General features: G+C 36.4%; 1 protein-coding gene across 5 annotated transcripts in view; it reads right to left on the bottom strand.

Annotated features, from left to right (window-relative positions):
- The window catches only part of ZNF451 (zinc finger protein 451), a 108,270-nt gene that overhangs the window by 31,896 nt on the left and 52,788 nt on the right, over nt 1-23,586 (bottom strand). For 4 of the 5 annotated variants that reach the window (XR_004957799.1, XM_036249218.1, XM_036249216.1 and 1 more), the window contains exons 8-13: nt 18,292-18,445; nt 17,699-17,846; nt 12,679-14,282; nt 10,758-10,898; nt 9,608-9,738; nt 8,565-8,751 (exon numbers count right to left, since the gene is read on the bottom strand). Coding sequence is in view for 4 of the 5 variants with exons in the window: in XM_036249218.1 (XP_036105111.1) it covers nt 8,565-8,751; nt 9,608-9,738; nt 10,758-10,898; nt 12,679-14,282; nt 17,699-17,846; nt 18,292-18,445 (2,365 nt within the window). In the remaining variant the exon portion in view is untranslated. The remainder of the gene's footprint in view (nt 1-8,564; nt 8,752-9,607; nt 9,739-10,757; nt 10,899-12,678; nt 14,283-17,698; nt 17,847-18,291; nt 18,446-23,586) is intronic. The other variant, XM_036249219.1, reaches the window with a different exon arrangement.

Raw genomic sequence — 23,586 nt, 5'->3', positions numbered from 1 at the left:
GATAAAATACCCAAGCTTTCTATCATCATAATCCAAAGTCAAGGCCAGTCAAAAGTGGAATGTCTTAACTGGTCTAAACAAGTCATCACTGCAGCCACTACAGTACATGAGCTCCACAGAGACAGTGCTGGGTCAAGTGCAAGCTGGACGGGCACTGACACTGTGCTCCCTAAGGAAAAGTAATTAAACATGGGCAAAAGAGATCCTAAGAAGCCAAGGGGAAAGATGTCATCATATGCTTTCTCTGTGCAAACTTGCCGGGTGGAACATAAGAAGAAACAACTAGATGCTTCAGTCCACTCCTCAGTTTTCTAAGTAGTGTGCAGAGAGGTGGAAGACCATGTCTGCTACAGGGAAAGGAAAATGTGAAGATATGACAAGGCCCATTATGAAAGAAAAATGAAAACTTATATCCCTCCTAAAAGGGAAATAAGAAAGGATCCCAAAGCACTTGAGGCCTCCTTCAGCCTTTGTTCTGAGTATCACCCAAAAAACAAAGGAGCGCGCCCGGCTTACCCACTGGTGATGTTGCAAAGAAGCTGGGAGAGATGTGGAGCAACACTGCTGCAGGTGACGAGCAGCCTGATAAAAACGAAAGTGGCCCAGCTGAATTACGGAAAAGATATTGCTGCAGACAGAGCCAAAGGAAGCCTGATGTGGCAAAGAAGGGAGTCGTCAAGGATGAAAAAGGCAGGGAAAAGGAGGAAGATGAAGAGGAGGAGGAGGAGGAGGAGGAAGATGACTGAAGAAGTTGGTTCTAGTGCAGTTTTTTTTCTGTCTATAAAGCATTTAACCCACTGTATACAATTCACTACTTTTAAGAAAAAAAAATTGAAATGTAAGGCTGTGTAAGATTTGTTTTTAAACTGTACAGTGTCTTTTTTGGAATAGTTAATACTCTACTGAATGTGTCTTTAGATAGCCCTGTCCTGGTGGTATTTTCAGTAGCCACTAACCTTGCCTAGTACAATACAGGGGTTGCAAATTGGCATGGAAATTTAAAGCAGGTTCTTGTTGGTACACAATACAAATTAGTTATATATGGGGATGGTATTTTTTTCATCTTCAGTTGTCTCTGATGCAGTTTATATGAACTAGTTGTTCTGTTAACTGAATACCACTCCATAATTGCAAAAAAAGGAAAAAGAAAAAAAAGTTGCAGTTATTTTCTTGATATTCTGAATGCTTCTAAGTAAATACATTTTTTTAATTAAAAAGCAAAACAATTCATCATTGCGTATAAGGCCTAAGGCAAAATTGTAGACTTGAATTATAAGGATTACTTGATACTAGGTTGCAAATATTAAAAAATTATTTTCTTTGCCTCAATCAGCTCCACCTATTTTCAGTACTTAGTACAGAATTATATAGATTTTGGGAACGGTGTCCAAAGCAACAATCTGTAATTTCATTAACAGGCTGAAGAAACAATAGGCAGGTAGACGTTTAGAATAAAGTCCAACCATTATTTTATATAATACCTATTACATAGAACTTGATTCTACTTAAATCATCTATACTTTCACAGCATGGGGGAATTTCTATGTTCAATTTTGAAAAAGGCTTTTAAAACCTGTGTAATTGGTATGATTCTACAGATACCAGCAATGTTTAATGCCTATACCCCATTCATTCCCAAAGATACAAACAAAACAGATAAAACAATGCTGTAGGCCCATAAACCAGAAAGTCCAAGGAAATTGTTGAGATTCAACAAAAATTATCTTGAAGCATAGTAAAATGTGTTTTCAACTTGAATTCATTAATACATAAAAGCCTATGCTCAAATTCATTTTTGCATTACCTAAGAAAAAGTAGTCTAAGTTAAAACTTTGCATTAAATTACAAAGAGGATGTTTAATTTACTTTAAAATGATAAACTATTGAATATACAAAACTGTCTTTATTTTTATTCATTTCTGGTTAATCCTCACCCAAGGATATTTTTACATTGATCTTTAGAAAGAGTGGGAGGGAAAGAAGGAAAGAGAGACAAAGAGAGAGAGGGTCAGAAACATCTATGTGAGAGAGAGACAACTATTAGTTGCCTCCCACATAACCTCCAATGAGGTCCAGGATAGAACCTGTAAACCAGGTATGTGCCCTTGACCAGAATCAAACTCCCAACCCTTTGGTCCTTGGGCCAATGCTTCAATCACTGAGCCAAAACTGTGTCTTTAAAAACAGAATCTTACACTAATCAAATTAACTAAGCTACAAGATATGGGCACGGTCTATTATATAAAAAGATCATTAAGAGCCCACAGGCCCTGGCTGGTTTGGTTCAGCGGTTAGAGCGTCGGCCCGTGGACCAGAGAGCCCCGGATTCAGTTCCCACTAAGGGCACATACCTCAGTTGCAGTTTGTCCTCGGGCTCGGTTGGAGTCGTGTGGCTGGCAACCAATGTGTCTCTCTCACATCGATGTCTCTCTCTCTCTTCCTTCCTCTCTCCCTCCCGCTCTATCTGAAGATAAATGGAAAAATGCCCTTGGGTGAGGATTTAAAAAAAAAAAAAGCCCAGAGAACTTTTTATATTAAGCAATGGCTGTCACCAATGAAGCAGTTAAAAATGGTAACTCAGAAATTCAATCAAGGAGTTTGGCTGAGGTTGGCATAATAATTCAACACTTTGGAAAGTAAGAAACAAACAAAAACTCTTTTAAAAATGTATAGTCAGTGTAGTAAAAACAAGCAGCACAGTTATTTCATCCTATGGAGAATGTACTACAAGCAGGGGAGCAACATCATTCAAGGTTAAGTGAAAATGGTGCTTGCACGGTTTCTGTAACTCAGCACATGCTCATCACACTGAGATGCCATTTCTGCAGTCACAATAAAATGGGGCTTATGTGTTTAATTACCAGACAGAAGATCCTAGGGACCTTATAATGCTGACCACTTTCCTTGACTATGTTTGATATATGATCAGCTTACTTTTTTAAGTACCAGAACTCAAAATCAAATCTTTTTATTTTCTGAAAACAAAATAAAAAGCCCTCATATCTTCCTGAATGTTTTTTTTAAAAAAAAAACAAAACTCTCATATTTGATATCTTTACCAAGTTGATTCTGCAAATGTTGTTAGACTGCAGCAGAACAACTCTCAGTATCTTCATTCTTCAAGGTTTTGTTGAGAGACAATAATTCACACTGGATTCTCTCTACATCATAAAATCAAGAATTTGTATCAGTGATACTGATAAAGAAAAAAAACGTGTGTGGCCACACATAGCTTATTTTAACCTTTCTAGACCTCTGCTTCCTCATCTATAAAATGGGGTAACCTAACACATCCTAACTCATAGTGTTGCAGAGAGAATTAAATAACATGCGGAAGTTCTTTAAACACTTTCAAACACTACAAATATAAAAAGCAGCTAGCCTGGTGGCTGGCACATAATAAGTCCTCAATAAAGGTTAGTTTCTTTTCCCTTCTCTAAAACAACATTTATGTGACAAGTTGTATTTGCATCTTTGAAACGTGAAGCTTGAATTAATAAACGTGTGTTTGTGAATGAAATGTAAAAGGTCTAAAAGAAGAGCGTCTATCTGGCTCCTCTGATTAGGGTTACCATAAAGGATCCATGTATCTTGGCAAGTTTTAAAAAAGTGAAGTAGTTTATAAAATAAAATTGATGAAGGATAAAGGAGCCAACGGTGTTAAGAGATTAATATTTTAAGATAGCTCTATAAAGATATAAATATCCTTATATATCATAGCTATAATAAAAATTTTGGTGCTAAAACCTGATGCTCAGGAGAGATAATTTATAGGGTTAAAAACCATGACACATTTAAATCTCAAAATTAGTATAAAGGTTTACCTTGCTACAATGTGTAATTGATTTAGCTTAACTAATCAAGTCAGAGAACTAAAAAAAGTCTCAGTAATAAAGCTACTTACCTACCTGTCCCCTTCCTACCAAGCAAGAGTGAAATCTTATGGCCAAATGACTGGACATCTGTACATGAAACCAGTAACCCCAAATATCTCTACTTTTACTGAGGTAAGTACCTTCTGACAAAACTTTCAATTAATTGAAAAATTGGCAAAGATTAAATTCTCAAAGTATGAAATACCATATGATCATTGATTCTCATGACATTATTCAACAGATTCTTCCTGTTTATACAAAATCACCTTCTGGTCCTAATAATGAAAAATTTCTGGACAGTTAAATAAGAAGTCCAAACTTATACATTTGTCTATACTATGGTGATTTTAAAAACCTGAAAAATTGCCAGATTGCTTATAAAATGATAAACATGAGAGAACTTCTATTGTATAATACTTATAGTGTGAACTTTTGTTACATCCTAAAGATAAGAGTTGTATGGGTTGCTTGGCTGGTAACCAGGAGCCTTGAGACCACAAATCCCTGAAACTGTATGTGATATTGTATATACATGTTCACTTTTACTGAAAGAGGCATAGAAAGCTTTTGGTCAGATTCTCAGAAAGGCCCGCTGACCCCCCCCCCCCCCCCCCCCCGAAAACCACACTGCATTAAGAAACTGTCTGGCTGTCAAATCTGAAGACAGAAACACTATGCTAAGAAGCTAGATGAAAGAAGCTATGCTGGCATTCTTGTGGTAACCAAAATGACCCTATGGGCCCAATAAGAGTTACCGTATTTGTGGACACTGATTTTCTAAGTCCCAATACATATTAAATACCACTCCTTAACAGAAACTATTACTCTAGTATTCACAAAGCCATTTGTTAGGAAATGTGATCAAATTATCCAAGAAAGTGATTGTTCTATGATTTTCTTACTACATTCAGTCCCCCTTATCCACGGTTATACTTTCTGTGGTCTCACTTTTATTGCTGTCAACCACTGTTGAAAAGTATTAAATGAAATTAACAGTTCACTGGTTTTAAATTGTGCACTGTTCGCCCTGGCCGGTTTGGCTCAGCGGTTAGAGCGTCGGCCTGCGGTCCTGAGAGACCCGGGTTCGGTTCCCGCTAAGGGCGCGTACCTCGGTTGCAGTTTGTCCCCGGCCCTGGTCGGTTGTGCGGGTGGCAGCCACTCGATGTGCTCCTTTCACATCGATGTTTCTCTCTCTCTCTCTCTCTCTGTTCCTCTCTCTCCCTCCCACCTACCTGAACAAAAAATGGAAAAATGTCCTCGGGTGAGGATAAAAAAAATAAAATAAAAAAATAAAATAAATTGTGCACTGTTCTGAGTACCATGATGAAATCTCATGGCATCCAGTTCCACCCCCAGGACATGAATCATCATTTGTCCAGTGTCTACGCTGTATAGCAGACCCTTAAGCAACACTGGTTTGAACTGCACAGGTCCACTTATGTGTGCCCATGGTTCAAATGCATGGTTCAAATCCATTGTTCAAGGGTCTACTCTGTGGTTGGGAATCTATATTCAGAGGGTCGAATGTGGTTATACAAAGATTTTTGACTGTAGGAGGTCAGCACCCCTAATCCTCTTGTAGTGCAAAGGTCAACTGTATATGCTACCTGCCTGGTAGTCACTTAGTAACTGTCCTGGTTATCAGATTAACTGTCACAATACCTTACAGCACTTGTATTCAAGTAACCCTTATTTTAGTTAATAATGGCCCCAAAGCTCAAGAATGGCAATGCTGGCAATTTGGATATGCCAAAGAGGAGCCATAAGTGCTTCCTTTAAGTGAAAGGTATATATATGTATGTATGTATACAAAAGCAATATAATATATATAGGGTTGCCTATAAATACTATATATATATTTCCTGTGGGTTATATAGTATATATAGTTTCAGGCATCTACTGGCAGTCTTAGAACTTATCCCCCACAGACAAGGGGAGCACTATTGTATAAAGTTCAGTACCAGACATTTTGATGCCTTTAAGTTGTTTATGTAGAAAAAAACTGTGTCTTCAATCAGATAACTGAATCTGAACATACTACGATTCAGTGTAACTTATTTTTTTTTTTGAATTTTAGAATTACAAATGCATCTTTTAATCTAGATCTAAATAAAAATCATGTTTTAAGTCTAGACTTTTTGGTCAATATATATTAATTTTCATGACTTTTAAAATGTAGTGGCCATAGCACATGAAAAGATGCTCAACATCACTAATCATTAAGGAAATACAACTCAAAACTACAATGAGATGGCACTTCAAACCCATTAGGATGACTACTGTCAAACACAAACAAAAAAAACCCAGAAAATAACAAGTGTTGGCAAATGTGTAGAAAAATTGGAACCCTCTGTGTACTCTTGGTGGGAATATAAATACAATAGTACCATCCTTGTGAAAATTAGTATGGCGGTTTCTCATAAAATTAAAAATAGAATTATCATATAATCCAGCTATTCCATTTCTGGATTTCTGGGTATATACTCAAAAGAATTGAAAGCAGGGTCTCAGAGATATTTGTTACACCTATGCTCATAGCAATATTATTCACAGTAGCTAAAATATGGATACAAATAAAATATCCTTCAATTACTAAAGGGATAACCACAATGGGGTAAATACATAGAATAGAATATTATTCAGCCTTAAAAAGGAAGGAAATTCCGACACATGCTATAACATGCATGAAACCTGAGGGCGTTATGCTAAGTGAATTAAGCCAGTCACAATAACACAGTGCTGTATGATTTCACTTATACTACATACTTAGAGTATTCAAAATCAGAGACAGAAAGTAGGGTGGTGAATGCTAGGGCCTGGCGGGGTGGAAAGGGAATGGATAGTTATTGTTGAATGGGTATAGAGTTTCAGTTTTGCAAAATGAGAAGAGTTCTGAGATGGATGGTGGTGATGGCTACACAACAATGTAAATGTTAATATTATTAAACTGTACATTTCAGAATGATTAAGATGGTAAATCTTATATATTGTGTATTTTACTACAATAAAAAATTGTAAAAAACTAAAAACAAAACCTGGTGGCTAGAAATCTATTTTCTTTTTACAGTATTAATGATAAAAATAGCTGCGATCCCTAGCCCTGGTTGGGGTCGTGCAGGAGGCAACCAATTGATGTGTCTCTCTCACATGGATGTTTCTCTCTCTCTCTCTCTCCTTCCCTCCCTCTACTCTACCAAAAATCAATGGAAAAATATTCTTGGGTGAGGATTAACAAACACACACACAAAAACACACAAAAAACCTAGAGTATAAGAGGCATTCAGAAGGGAACAACGAGCATATAACAATAACCTACTGCTTACCTCCAACCCTAATATACCCATGCAGACCTAACCATGTGCAGCTTTCATTCCAAATAAAGTTGAAATAAAGGAAAATCTGTGACAGGTTTCACATTCTAAATTGCAAAAGAAACACTTCCAAAAGCAACAGCAAAAGAGAAGAAAAAGGGTTTTGGCCTATGGTGGCAAAGGCAAAACTTTAAGTATTTTATAGAATATTAAATAAATGTTGTTAAGGGAAAGAGGATGGCAAAGAGTAGAAGAAGACATTAACAAAACAAAAAAAAAAAACCACAAAGAAACAAAAAGCCAAAGATAAAAAATAAGAGGATAAAAACAAAAATTTATAGAAAAGGAAGACAAAAGTTAATACTAAGGCATGATATAAATATGCAAAACAGAGTTGATTTTCCTTTAAAGAGCAGAGTTGGTCTTAATTAATGACTTCTAAGTTGGTGGAAGTGAATTAATTCACAGTAATAAGTGACACAGCAAAATTCTTCAGAATGGATTTTCAATCAAAATGTGGCTCCAAATAAACTGGAAAAAAAAAAAAAAAAAAAGCTAGAAAGTAAGCAAAGTTGGAAAATTTAAAGGCATGTAATAAAAATGCCAAAAAAAAAAAGTGATCAGTTTTTCATTGAGGTAATACATCAATATCTTCAAATCTTATTCATGCCTATAAATATTTAGGATATTTATAAAGCATTATTTTATTGTCTTCTAGCCACATTTATTTCAGAAAATATGAAAAAAACCCGAAAAACTCTGAATCACTAGAATTACATTCTTTCTTAAATACTGGTTAGAAAAATTGGACATTAGTCCACTTTTTAAAAATAATTTCAAAAAGCTAGAGAAGAGAGTGTAAGCCCCAGGAACAGGACAGGAAGTACCTACCCCTCCCAAGGAACTAAAGATCTTTCGGGGCTTCATTTAGTCACTGTCAGCCTCTTAAATGGTCTTTTTCTTGAGGGGAGAGAGGTATTGACACACTATTATTTATTGCTTTCTGGATTCACCTATAAGAACTTTGCTTTCTGAAAAAGTAAAAATAAATTTGGAATTTCAGAAACAAAGTGAAGATCTGGATTCTTAGCTTTGCAAAACTGTACTAACATAATTTCATACTATGAATATATTATATACATGAATATAGATTTTCTCTACTAGATCAAAAAGGTTCCAGAAAATTATGAATTCATCCTATTCTAAAAAACTAAAGAATGAAAGTGAGATAAGGAAAAAATAAGTAAGACAGAAGTACGAGAGCATGATGGTTTAGTGAGCAGGCAACAGTTCACTAGTGGACAGCTGTTTATTGATTTCTCTCAGCAATGAAGTCTCCTCCTCTTGGGCGGTTTGCACTGTGACTGCAGCTGCATACCTTTGGTGGTATCAGATATGCTATTTAACAAAGCACACATCATATCACCCTCTAAGTGGTGAGGGTTTAGTATATGTGCTGGCCTCTGAGTCTTCTTAAATTGATTCTCTAGCTCCAGAAAACCTTGATCTCCTGAGAGGATGGTGAAAGGAATTTGCTTGGGTAGTTGTTCATCTAGACGGCCAGCCTAAGTTGGAACAAATAGCATATGTTGATGAAAATCAGCATTTGAATTTCAAATCAAGTTACATCTATCTCAGAATGAACACACACCTAGGAGGATATATTTAGGTTGTTTCCTAGTTCACACCAAAGTAAAGATATCAATCATAAATGAAAATACCACATTTAATCAAATATAAAATACCATCAATTATAAGATAAGCTATTTTATGTGCCACTAAGAAAGAAAGAAGCCAAAAGGAGTCCAATAGGAGGCCCCCATCATAAAGCTGAAACGCTATAAATCAACCATAGAGAAAAGGTAAGCAACGCAATTTGCACACTCAATCTTGATACTGGAGAGATGGAAAAGAAATCTCTTGTGGTTTAAAACATAAGCATTAGTCAACAAGTTTGCAGAGTAAATTCATGCTGTAAGTGTGACACATAAACCCTTAAACAGAGAATTTAATTTAAACTGGGTCTCAGGGTTGTGTCTCTATGTGACTGGCAGAGACAGAAGCAAATGCAAATCCCATCTAGCCAACAGTAATTGTTGAGGTGCCTCCCAATTTCAGAGATGTTAAAATGTGAAAGTGTACCTCAAGTACAGTGTTATCTCTTGATAATTTATTCCATAAATAGTTGAGGAGTCTGCTATGGTAACTAAGAGTCTGTTAGAAGTTAGGGAAAAAGCAGTAAAAAATTAGGCTCTGGATCCCTGCCCTCACAGTCCTAAGTAGAACCTGATGCAGAAGGTTTTACACAAAAATATAATACTGAACAGTGATCTATAGTCTCATTATGATTAAAGTGGGGGAAAAAAATCCAAATGGATCCCAGATTCACATTAGATTTTTAAAAAAAAAACAATGACTCACATGCATACATATGGCAAAATCAGCAGCATCTTTTCTTTTGCTACAACGAGGATGAAGGAAGAAGCATCCGATCCTATTCAGGTAATTATAGATCTTACAGTTGAGTGGAGGCTTCCAATTGGTGTTTCCTCCTATTATTTTTAGAAAAGGCATAAATGATAGTCAAATGGGAGAAACGAACACAACACTAGATACAACTGAAAATTTTGTCAAGGAAAACCACTAGAAAAAAGTTTTCTAGAGAGAAAGTAACAGATTAGAATGCAGAAGAACTCGGTTCTAGTGTAGGTATCACCATCTTGTTGCTTTACAATCTTGGGAACGTAGACCAACACTTCCCTGAATCTGCCTATTCATCAGAAAACTCACAGGATATTAAGAAGAATTAAAAGTAATGTGTGAAAATTCTTTGAATGGTATCATTCCATATGAATGTAAGCGTTAGTGGTTTTTTACAAATATGTCAAGGTTATTCGGTAGAGAGACATGACGGGCAATCAGCAAAACTAGGTTTACTAAAAGGTTGGTTGTACTGGCTAACTCATCCAAGTCATTATGTTTGTATCTTAAATTCCTGTCCTCCTCTTTATATGCAGCTTTCTATCAAATATGAAGTATATCAGATGCTCATTTGACTAAACTTCTATAAATCAAAGTCTTTCTCCAAGGTTTGGTCAATGGTTTGTAAAGAGATTTAGATAAAGTTGCACATTTTTGAGTAGTAGCATAGTTGCCACAAGGCCCAAGTTCAAAAGCTAACTCTGCCATTTATTAGTTTTATACATTGGAAAAAATAAACTTCTCAGCCTACTTCTTCATATTTTAAAATCAGTAAGCATGTATTAGCACCAAGTATAGTACCTAGCACATTGAAGGTACTGAATAAAGGTTTTTTTCAATCTGTATCTAAAAATCCACAATTTTTAGGTCACCAAATAGAGCTAACATTTACCACAGAGAAATGTAAAAATAAAAATATTCTAGCAGAGTAACTATAATGCAAAGTGACAATTATTGGGTCATGACAATATTCCAATTATGTTCCTATGTTCTATTCAGGAAGGTTCAAGAAGAGTCCTTTAAAGTGAACCATATTTTAAAAAGAAAACAAAGGGGAGATTGTCTCAAATGTTTTCCTTATTGACCATACCTTGAAAGCCCCAAATAAATGTTCCTTGGTTAAGATGCCCTGGTAGATGACCAAAAAAGTTGGACCAGTTATCAAAATCTACAAAGACTATATGAGTCATGGTTCGCAGGTAATCCAAATCTGGAAGCTCAACAACTTCATCTAAGAGAGAAACATTAACATGGATTTGGTAAGAATTTGCTAAAAACATTTTAATTTCTCAAGTTTAAAAGATATCAGAGAACTAAGGTGCAAAATATTAATCTTGTGCCCTAGCCGGTGTTGCTAAGTGGTTAGAGCACTGGCTCACACACTGAAGGGTCATGGGTTCTACTTCCAATCAAGGGCACATACTCGGGTTGCAGGTTTGATCCCTGGCCACAGTAGGGGCTTTTGTGGGAGGCAACCAATCAATGTGTCTCTCTCACATTGATGTTTTTCTCTCCCACTCTCTCTACAAAAGTCAATGAAAAAAAAATATCCTCAGGTGAAGACTAACAAAAAAAATTAATTTTGCATGTTATTTCTATCTAAACCTTTTTATAAAGTCCAAACCTGTACATTACACAGTACATTTAAATCAGATAATTTCATTTTTTTCCCTAATCTAGTCTGATTTATTAGTAGTCCTCTGGCTCTGTGATTAAACACCTTTTACGGCAGAAATGAGATAACCTACAACCCTGCACCATAAAGAAGGGCATAATAGGTACTGGTGGCACTAGAGTACCTTCACTACAAACACATCTTTCTTGGTTGTCTCATCTTCCAAGGAACCACTGGTTTACGGTTTGGGGTAATGTTAAATAGGTCTCTATTATGTCAGTTAATAATTTCTTACATAACATATGCCCTGAGATCTGCTATAGAGCAAGCCTATAAAAATTCAATATTTAATAAAAATATCTTTTTAGCCAAAATTTTCACATATCCTCATTGTCTCCAATCTACATGATAAAACTTACCAAGAGTTAATACTTATGGTAAAGGGATTAATCAAAGAAAAGAAAAAACTCATAAACACAGATAACGGTATGTGATTATCAGAGGGAAAGGGGAGTGAGGGAGGAAGGGGAGGGTAAAGGGGAGATACATGGTGATGGAAGGAGACTTGACTTGGGGTGGTGAACACACAATGCAATTTACAGATGATATATTACAGAACTGGACACCTGAAACCTATATAATTTTATTAACCAATGTCACTCCAATAAATTTAATACCAATTTTTTTAAAAAGGCTATAGACTTACAATTATACTCTAAACAAATTATACTTCTAAACAAAATAAAGACACTGCATTCTTCTAGACTTATGTGATCTTATAATATGGGGAAAAGAAAGTCTGGAGAAAGTACAAACAAGGGAATATCCACACCTCATTTCTCCCCCTGGTTTGTGGCTACCACTTGTAACTCTACTTCTAATTCCCATTTTAACTGTAAGTAAGTGTTGTTTCCAAAAAAAAAATAACAAAAATATACAAATTCTAAAGTGACTTTAAGATTTCTTATACTTATAAAATAAGGCTAAAATAGAAAGATAAAGAATTCTTCTTGATTTATCTTTTAAATGAACCAAAATTTAAATAATATGTCCAGGATAACATTAAAATCTTACTTTCCAAAACACCAAATTTCCTTCATCTCTCAAAACTCTCATGCCTTTTGTAAAAGAAAAGAAAATGTTATCTAAAATACACATTATTTAAAGCTGACATATACTCTTTGTCCCCTGAAGTTTAGAAAATGGCTGGCTGAATACAGTAGTAGGAATATAAATCCCTACAAAGCATATGCTCCTTTAAATTAATGTATCATCCTATGTTTTTTGCTTTCAGACTGAATCATAATTAGCTTTCACAAAAATGATGGCTATAATACACATAAGTTTCTATATTAACATAGACATCTGCACAGACATTAAAGTTGTAAAGCCATACCTATATTCTGACAGCTGAGATCATTCTCGGCTCCTTTGTCCATGTCTGAATTTTTTGGATAGCTTACTGTCTGTTTCAGTTTTCTCTCTGCACGTGAGGCACTGGCAGCAAACTTGTATGGGCTTGTTTTTTCAAATCCAAAATGAGCCACACTGGGTTTCTGTAAGAAGCAATGTTTTGTATGGAAGTGCTGCTGAGCACTCTCAGGATCATGAAATGTTTTGGTGCAGGTGCCACACTTGATGACATACTGCTGCTCCTCCTCCCTCTTCTCTTCTCTGTGCACTTGATGGACATGAGTGTTCATGTCGGCTATATTCTGTGCTGTTGCTGAACATAAACTGCAGCGAAACCACAATTTACCTTTATCCAGCATCATTTGGAGACATCTACTATAATCGTCCTTTCTGTTGACTTTACAGATGTAACTCTCACGGCAACCACAGGTTAACAGATTACTGGTCTCCGGTACCGGAAAATCATTCTCAGTTTTAATTGAAGCTTCAGTTTTTTCTGACACAAACACATAATCTATGCTGTGGTGCTCCTTATAATGACTCAAAAATGCTTCTTCCACATTAAATGTAAGATCACAAAGCCCACAGAAGTACTTAACCTTTATGTCATTGTCATGCTCATCTTGGCAATGTCGGTATAGTGTTTCTATCTTGTGAAAAGTCTTTTTGCAATGGGCACAGCTATATCTATGAAATCGGTGACTTGCTAAAGACATGCAGTGCTGTTTTACACATTCTTGGGAATCAAACATATCTTCACAGATTCGGCATTGCCATTTACCCCTTGGAGGACTGTTAGATGGAGAATGATCAATAATTGTAATAGTTGAAGAAGGATTCTCAGCAGTCAAATTACTCCCCAATGTTGTAGAGGATGATGGCAAAGTTTCACTTTCTACCTCATCCGTCTCATAAAAATATCTGTGACCACTGTGAAATTCAGTCACATGTGCCATGATAGTCTCTTTCCTGGTTAACTCCTTTTTGCATGTTCGACACCAGAAAAGAAAGTTATTTAAATGAGCCCCTCCATGAATCCGGCTCATATGTAAACGGATGACACCTGAATCTTCACATACCTTTCCACAGACCACACACTTATAACACATTGTATTTGCTGAGAAAACATGCTTTTCTACTAAATCTTCACTTGGGAATCGTTGATGGCATTCACAAAACCAGGTTTTAACAATTGACTTTTCTTTCTGGACACAAATCATACCTCCATGACTTTTATCTTCTAAATTCATCTTCTTTTTTGGAATGGTACTGCAATCTTGTGAGCTAGATTCTTGGAAAGACATAGTTCTTTTAAGTGATGAAAATTTTGATTGATCTAGCAATAGATTTAAGTCAGAAGGAGGTTTGTTCCCTTCACTGCTGCAGCAATAAAGTAAGACAGATTCTTCCATTGAGTTAATGATTCGTACTTTGTGTCCTAAATTCTGCTTATGGTTTCGGATACTGGTTTCATCCACAAAGACTTGGTTGCAATTTGGACAATAACCTCTTAATATGAATTTCTCTGCAACTTGGGCAATGCTTTTCTCAGCTACAGCTACAGGACCAGCATTCCGACAACGAACTCTAAAGTGGATAAGAAAAGGTGAAGGAATTAAGCAAAAACAACAACAACAACAACAAAACTCATAGACAAGACAATGGTATTGGTGATTGCCAGAGGGAAAGGGGGTGGGGGAAGGTTGGAGAACGGTACAAGGGGGATAAATGGTGATGGAAGGAGACTTGACTTGGGGCTGTGAACACACAATACAATATACAGATGTTTTATTATAGATTCATATACCTGAAACCTATATATTTTATTAAACAATGTTACCCCCAATAAGTTCAATAAAAAAGATTTAAAAAATAAAGTGAATTAGAAAAATAAGCTCTTTCATAAGTATTTTCTACATAAAGTATCTTTGCTTTTATTGCAGAAATTATAAAATAAACAATGTATGTATATAAGCAGTAAAAGATAGTTTTCAATAAAGATGCAGGCTATATAATATGCTATCATCTCAAGGTACCTGAGTATTACCTACATTGTGTCTCTTTCTATCCTATGTACAAAAGGGTAAAACTAGAATCAAAAGAGAAAAAAAAAAATTCAGACAAACTTTTGAAAACTAAAAACAGTATCAAATGCATTAATAGAGGACCTTATCAGACAAGCAAATTAACTTATCTATGATAATTAAACTGTGTGGAGGAATACTATGGTAAGTTCTCAATAACCTGGTACCTAGAGTTTTTAAGAGCTGATTTACTCTATGTCAGGAATATGCCATGCCCATAGTTGCTTTTATACTAAAGAATCAGTATCAATTAAAAAACCAGACACTATTCCAAAAATTAACTCAAAACAAATCAACTTCTCTAGGGAAAAAGAAAAATGGAACTGTTTTTCAACTGTCTTCCTTTCACTACTAAACTCCAAAGAGAACAGACCTGCTACTATCCCATTTATTTAATGTATTTTAAAAGTGAGAAGTTATATAAAGTATGGTCTTTAGAAACAAAAAATAATTTAAAAATCCCTAAATATTTGAAAATTACATCCCTAAATTTTTACAAGTTAAATAACATATTTCTAATAAATCTATGGATCAAAGAAAATATCAAAAGAGTGAAGATAAAATATGTAAACTTAATGAAAAGAGAAACAACTCATAAAAATCTGAGGAACAAGGTAAAACAATGCTTAGATAAAAATTTATAACTTTTAATGCTTATATAGAAAAAGAAGGTCCAAAGTCTACCTTAGGTCCAAGGTCTAAACTTCTACCTTAAGAAGCTAGAAAATGATAAGCAAATTAAAACCAAACTTTAAAGAACAGAAATCAACAAAGTAGGAAAAAAGCAGAGAGACTCAATCATCAGTGAAATAAAATGCTGATTGTTTTAAAGATCAGTAAAAATTTGTTAGGAGATAGACTATATAAATAAACACAAAAGCTTTTAAAAGGCTGAACTTTTAAAAAATTTAAGTAAACAAAAAATATATTCCCGAAGCAAGAATAAGCAAAGGTTTCTCAGACAGGACAGAGAAAACATAACCATAAAAGAAAAAAAAAAAAATCAATAAATTATACTTAATGAGATTACAAACTTCTCATCAAAGACACAGTTAACAATATGAATATGCACCAGACTGGGAGAGAATACACTTATAGTACATATATCTGACAAAATATTTATATCTAGAATATATAAAGAAACTCAACTCACATTTAAAGGCAAACCATCTAATTTTTATTTATTTATTTATTATCCTCACCCAAGGACATTTTTGCATTTATCCTCAGATAGAGCAGGAGGGAGAGGGGGAGGAAGGAGGAAGGAGGAAGGGAGAGGGAGGGAGGGGGGGAGAGAGAGAGAGAGAGAGAGAGAGAGAGAGAGAGAGAAACATTGATGTGAGAGACACACATCGAGTGGTTGCCACCCACACAACCCCAAATAGGGCTGGGGACAAAATGCAACCAAGGTGCATGCCCTTAGCAGGAACCAAACCTGGGACTCTCTGGTCCGCAGGCCAATGCTCTAATCGCTGAGCCAAACTGGCCAGGGCATTTAAAAACAGGTGGAAGACATGAACAGATACCTCACAAAGATAAACAAATGGCCCAAAGTACATGAAAAAGTGCCCAACATCATTGTTCATCAGGGAAATGCAGATTAAAACCACAATGAAGTCCTGGCCGGTTTAGCTCAGCGGTTAGAGCATCAGCCTGCGGTTGAGAGAGACCTGGGTTTAGTTTCCGCTAAGGGCACGTACCTCAGTTGCAGTTTGTCCCTGGCCCTGGTTGGGTCGTGCGGGTAACAACCACTCAATGTGTCCCTTTCACCTCAATGTTTCTCTCTCTCTCTCTCTCCCTCCCACTCTATCTGAACAAAAAATAAATAAAAAATAAAACCACAATGAAACACTCAAAAGAATAGCTAAAATGAAAAAGACTGGTAACACCAAACATTGACAAGGATGTAGATTAACTGAAATTCTCCTACCTTGCTGCCAGAAATACACACAGTACAACACTTCAGTAAAATGTTTAGTAGTTTCTTATAAAACTAAATACACAACTACTTTTTTAAAAAATCTGATTTATTTATTTTGTTAATCCTCACCCAAGAATATTTTTTCATTGATTTTCAGATACAGTAGAAGGGAGGGAGGGAGGGAGAGAGAGAAACATCAATGTGACAGAGCACATTGATTGGTTATCTCCTCATCTGCCCTGACCAGGGCTGGGGAATCAAACCTATGACCCAGGTGTATGCCCCTGACTGGGAATCAAACCTGAGACCCTTTGGTCCGTGGACCGATGCTCTTAACCATTAAGCGCATGGGCCAGGGCAAAAAACTATTTATTTTTTAAGGTATAATAACAGTATTAATTTTTAAAAGAAGAGTCCTTACCATTTATGAACGCATATTAAAATATTTACAGATAAAATGACATGATTTGCTTCAAAATAATCTGCAGGTGATGAGAATATAAATGAAACACCACTATCATGTGTTGATAACTACTGAAGCTGGGTGAAAGGTATACAGAGGTTCATTTATCATTCTCCTTTTGTATATTGCTTGATAATTTCTAATATAAAGATAAAAAAAATCATACTGAAATCTTCTTGATTTGATAAGTTTGGCCTTTCAATGAAATTTAATCTTTCACATGTATATGATACATTCTATTCTGGCTGACAGAAAGCCAAGGTTCTATTTTGACCTTCTCTTTCCCTATACATATACTCACAGAACACACAGAGAAAAATTACACACAGAACTAAGAACTCTTAGCTTGTTTCACATACACAGCATTATCAATATATCCACTTCTTCCACACCTCTAATTTCTCTCATTATGCTATTTTGGTTAATTCTCAGGCAAATGTACATTCTTGTTTTAAAAGGAGAGAAACATGAAATAGAACAGTATTCGTTGAATCCCACCGGTGAAGAGCTCATTGGACAGGATGCCCTTACACACCTGAAATGGACAGTAAGCTCCTTGTGGGAACGCAGTGTCTGGTGGCAGGCCACACATTTAACTTGAAATGGAACGTCTTTACACAGAGAGATCAAAAGTTTCTTTGCAAAAGATGGAAATGATATTGGACATGCTATTCCCTTGCCATCTGAAAGAAAAAAATAAGCCATGACTTGCAAAGATTTGAGTAGAGTGACCCAACCTTCCCTCCCTTTTGCCTTCTTCAACATTATTTGGAGTAAGTAGAAGATAGTTATTCAGGTAATATAAATCTAAAGTCAGTCATTTTCTGACCATAAGTGCAAAGGATGTTGAAAAATGCTCAAATTCCCAGATATCATGGATATAAAAACATTATTCTGAATAAATGTTTTCTTCCCAAGTTTCTCTTCATTCCTCCAAGTAAGTAAACCTTACCTCTTAGGTATAGGTAAATATTGAGAATCTTTTTTGAAAAAAATTGTTTAAATTTTTCACTTCCATACTTTTCACACTAACATGAGGATAAGAAATCACAAAAATTATCTCAAAAGTAGCACAAATCAGCAAAAATTAAAGCAGTTTAATTTTCAGAGAAGAGAGCATGAACATACCACCCAGTTTAAAACGCTGATGTAAATGATTCTTTCCAGACATATGCTTCAAACACTCATCCTTGCTGCTAAAAAGAAGGAAGCAATTTGGACACGCAAAACACTGAATAATCTGAGGAAGAAGATTGTTTTTATGTCCATCATCTGCAGCTTCCTAAAATATAAGGCAAAGCTGAATTATAGACAACTGAAATCAATCAATATTCAAATTGATTTTAAAAAATATGTTTTTATTGATGTTTTAGAGAGAGAGAAAGGGATAGAAACACTGATGTGAGAGAGAAACATTGGTCAGCTGCCTCCTGCAAGCCCCTTACCGGGGATGGAGCCCAAAACCTGGGATGTGCCCTGAGCCGGAATTGAATAGGTAACTCAGTCCATGGGACGACGCTCAATCCACTGAGCCACACTTGCAGGGCAATATTCAAATTCTTTTTTTTTTTATCCTCACCCAAGGACATTTTTTAAAAAACATTTATCTTCAGATAGAGTGGGAGGGAGAGAGGGGGGAAAAGAGAGAGAGAAACATCGCTGCAAGAGAGACACATCAACCAGTTGCCACCCACACGACCCCAACCGGGGCCGGGGACAAACTGCAACCGAGGTACATGCCCTTAGTGGGAACCGAACCTGGGTCACTCCGACCCACAGGCTGACACTCTAACCGCTGAGCCAAACTGGCCAAGGCCAATATTCAAATTAAGATCAACTTTCAAAATATTATTATCTGAAATATTCTCTATCAGTGTTTAACACAAAAACTTTTCTTCCCTGAGTGTGAACAATGGAGTTTTTATCATAAGTAAGGTCCCATATGTAAAATTTTTATTTTTTTCCTTACAAGCAAATTATAATCATCTTTCTATGACAATCAATATACAAGTATATTTGCTTTCTATATATTTTTCCTTTTTTACATACACATCCATATGCATTATGTAAGTGCATAAATGTTTTCACAACACATATACTTTTTCTAATGTATTGCTTTGTTCATTCTACTCTGCTATATAACCTATGTTTACAAATATGAATTGATTCATAAATAGCTCCATGCTTAATAATTTACATATATAAATAAACATACAAAGAGGACTGTCATTGTTTATCAAATATTTTCAACTTACAAACTTTACTGCCTCTTAGTTTTCTTATTCCACAATACCTAATGGAAATCCCTAAAACTCAATTGGTATAGCTTTCATTCATTTTTCTTAGTAATTGCCAACTACTCCATCTGTGGATCTACTATAATTCAGTCAAGTATTCATTTGGAGGCCTTATTTTTTGCAACTATAAACAATAATGTTAAAAACATCCTCAAATATATATCCTTATTCATAGGTGCTTTTCTCTCATTATCAGTAGTCCTGTTGGGTTAAAAGATGTATTATTTGAATATTAAAAAATATTGTATGCTTGCTTTTCAAAATGGCTCTACCAATTCACATATCTCCTAGCCTGGCAGCGATAGCTATTATTTTTGCAGTATGACAGATGTTATGATACTCCTTGTTACTTTAAGTGCATTTTATATCTACTAGTGAGGTTGAACATTTATTCATACAATTCTGTGGATATATCACATTCTGTAGATTGTTTATTCACATTCTTTAACCTTATATTTCACAGTTTTTGTTTTCTCTCCTTTTGGTCAACTTCATTATTGAAACTCTTTGTCCAATCCTCTATTTTGCAAATATTTTCAAACATCTGTTGATTAATTTGGCATATGCTCAATTTAAAATTTTTATATAGTTAAACAGGTTTGTCTTTTCTAGCGTCAAAGTTTCCGAACTTGGTAAGAGCCTCCTTTATCCCAAAATTTTAAATACTTTTAAATATATATTTGTGTATGAGTATTTATGTATGCTTGTGTATAAATATAACAACTTTTTGTTAATGGTCTTTAGAGTAATAGTCTTAAAGTTGTGCCTCCTTGCCCAGTCAGTGTGGCTCAGTGGTTGAGCGTCGACCCATGCACAAAGAGGTCGCCAGTTTGACTTCCGGTCAGGGCACATGTCCAGGCTGTGGGCCCGATCCCAGTAGGGGAAATGGAGGAGTTGATCAATCGATGTTCTTTCTCTCCCTCTCCCTTCCTCTCTCTCTAAAATAAATAAAGAAAAAACATATATTTTTAAAAAAGTTGTGTCTCCGTAAATGTACTATCTTAAGTTTACATTGGGGATATCAAAATAGTTTGTGTAGTCTTATGAGATGCTGTAAGAAGAGGAATAGCAAGTTTACATTTATATCGACATGTTAAGCAAGCAAAATATTAGGATTCGAAGTGTGCTTTCCCATGTAATCCTGGTAATAACCCCATGAAGGATTAATTTATTCATTTATAAATAAGAAACTGACATTTAGATAAGTCAACAAAATTACCAGTCCACCCAACCAAGGTGCAACCTTAGAAGAAACAAAGCTACCATTCAAATACAGTTTTATATCTTTGGTTACCAATTTTATGCTCTTTCCACTATTCCCCATCCTGTTTCAATTTGGCAGGTGCCACACAAAAGACCACACCAGGAAGATATTTTGTATTTCATTAGAAGGTTCTAAATGGTAAGAGCATTAAAGGCATTGATTAAACACCAATTTATACAAATGACCTCTAATAAAGACCTCTAAAATAAGAAAATAATTTTTAGTTCAATTGTAAGTTATAAATGTATTACATATTATGCTTGTTTAAAAGGTTTGCTCAATAGAACACAAATGTGATTCTACATAAAATTTTACTGGACTATACCTATTACATAAGTGTAGCATATTTGCAAATACTGTCTGCAAACTAGAGGAAGGAATGGGAAATAGAATGTCTGGTAAGTTTAAGTACTCAAATTCTTTTTACTGTTACATTTCTGGTTACATTAAAATAAAATACACCATAAAAATCTGTATATATAAAAAAAGTAGAACAATAAGATTTTTATCCATACCCACTAAGATGGCTATTTTAAAAGACAGATAAAAGTATTGACAATGATGTGAATAAAAGGCCCTGGCACGGTAGCTCAGTTGGTTAGAACATCATCCTGCTACACCAAGGTTGTGGGTTCAATCCCCAGGTTAAGAAGCAACAAATGAATGCATAAATAAGTGAAAATAACAAACTGATGTTTCTCTTTCTCTCAATAAATAAAAAATTTAAAAAAAAAAAAAAAAGGGGACTTCCAGTCAAGATGGCGATGTAGGTAAACACAGTACTATGCCTCCTCCTACATCAAAATTACAACTAAACTACAGTACAACCATCATTCAGAACTGCCTGAAATCAAGCTGAATGGAAGTCCTACAACTACGAAATTAAAGAAGCAACCACACTGAGACTGGTAGGAAGGTTGGAGGCCCAGACAGGCTGGTCCCACACTTATGTGTGGTGGATAAAAATCAGGAGGGACACCTCAGCTGTGAAGGTCCTCCCTGAGGAGTGAGGGGTTCCCCTCCCACCCCAGGCGCACAGCTCAGGGTTCCAGTGCCAGGAAGAGAAGTCTCCATAACTTCTGGCTGTAAAACCCAGCAGGCTCTGAGGCTGAGGGAGGCTGAGGCTGCTGGAGCCCCAGGCAGCTCCTCTTAAAGGGCCCATACATGGACTTACTCGGACTTGCTCCCTCTAAGCTCAGAGGGGAGGCAGCTTGAGGGGCACCAGAGACATACTAAGCACCACCACCCAACCACCTCCACAAACAGAACTGAGCTGTTTGGCCTCGGGACAAGGGCTGGAGAGGCAGCCTTCTCTCACACATACTTGCTGTAGGAAGCCATAGTTCCTTTGGTGAGCCTTTCCCCGGGGTGGCAGACAGCCGCCATATCTGGGACTCCAGCAACCTGGCTCATACTGTTTGCCCACCATGGTGACTCCCTGAGGCCCTGCACCACCCAACTTTTGGGTTCACCCAAGCTGTTTCCAAAGGCTTTACCATAGGATTGGCCTGTCTTGGATCCTTCTTCAGAGTTTCCTAAAGTCTCTCAAATAAGCAGCATCTGGCCACAATGAGCCCCATACCCCTCGTTAAGTGGCCCCAAGCCTGGCACTAGAAACAGACAGCCTTGGTTCACAAATTGGCTTTTCCTGGGCACCTCCAAGCCCAGCACAAGCAGCAGCCATCTGCAGATCACTTTGTAGCTTATGCTGGGTGGCCCCAGGTAGAACACAGGTGGAGGCTGGCCTTGCCCCAGAGCCAGCACACCCAGCAGACAGCTTCTGAGCACCACCACCCAACCACCTCCACAAATGACAAACTCAATGAGTGGACTCAGTGGGTACAAGAGCCCTGCTGAAGTATGTCTTGCTCTGTATGGTGGGCCCATGCACAGCTGACCCTCCAGAGGTCAGTGGGCACAGCCAGTCCTTGCGCTTATCAGTCTGAGTAAATCCCTCCCACTGACATGCCAAACAGCAATCAAGAAAGACTCAATTATAAGAGAAGGGTGTGCAGTCCACACCAGGGGTCCACCTCAAGGGGTGATCAGGGAGGCTGTGCCACTGGATCCCACAGGACACCTACAACAACAGACCACCTTACAAAGCCTAGGAGACATAGCAACTCTACCTAATACATGGAAACAATCACAGGGAAGCAGCCAAAATGAGGAGACAAAGAAACAAATAAAAGAGAAGACTAAAACTCCAGGAAGAGAGCTGAACAAAATGGACACGAGCAATCAATCAGATGCAGAGTTCAAATCATAGATTATAAGGTTACTCAAGGAACTTAGAGAGACATTCAAGGAACTTAGTGAGACCTCCAAGGAACCTGGTGAGAACATCAACAACATAAAAAAGGACCAGTCAGAAATGAAAGACGCACTAACTAAAATAAATAATTTACAGGGAATCAATAGTAGAGTAGGTAAAGCCAAGAAGCAAATCATTGATTTGGAATATAAGGAAGCAAAAAACAAACAATCAGAACAGCAAAAACAAAAAAAAGAATCCAAAAAAATGAGAATAGTGTAAGGAGCCTCTTGGGACAACTTCAAGCACGCCAATATTCACATCATAGGGGTGCCAGAAGGAGAAGAGAGAGAACAAGAAATTGAAAACCTATTTGAAAAAATAATGACAGAAAACTTCCATAACTTGGTAAAGAAAACAGACATACAAGTCTAGGAAACACAGAGTCCCAAACAGAATGAACCTAAAGAGGTCCACACCAAAACACATCATCATCAAAATGCCAAAGGTTAAAGACAAAGAGAAAATCTTAAAAGTAGCAAGAGAAAAGCAGGTAGTTACCTACAAAGGAGCTCCCATAAAACTGTCAGCTGATTTCTCAAAAGAAA

The sequence above is a fragment of the Molossus molossus genome, unplaced genomic scaffold, assembly GCF_014108415.1.
Source record: "Molossus molossus isolate mMolMol1 unplaced genomic scaffold, mMolMol1.p scaffold_m16_p_8, whole genome shotgun sequence".
Classification (NCBI taxonomy): Eukaryota; Metazoa; Chordata; class Mammalia; order Chiroptera; family Molossidae; genus Molossus; species Molossus molossus.
Note: the sequence above shows the minus strand (reverse complement) of the source record. Positions and strands in the feature narration are given on the sequence as shown.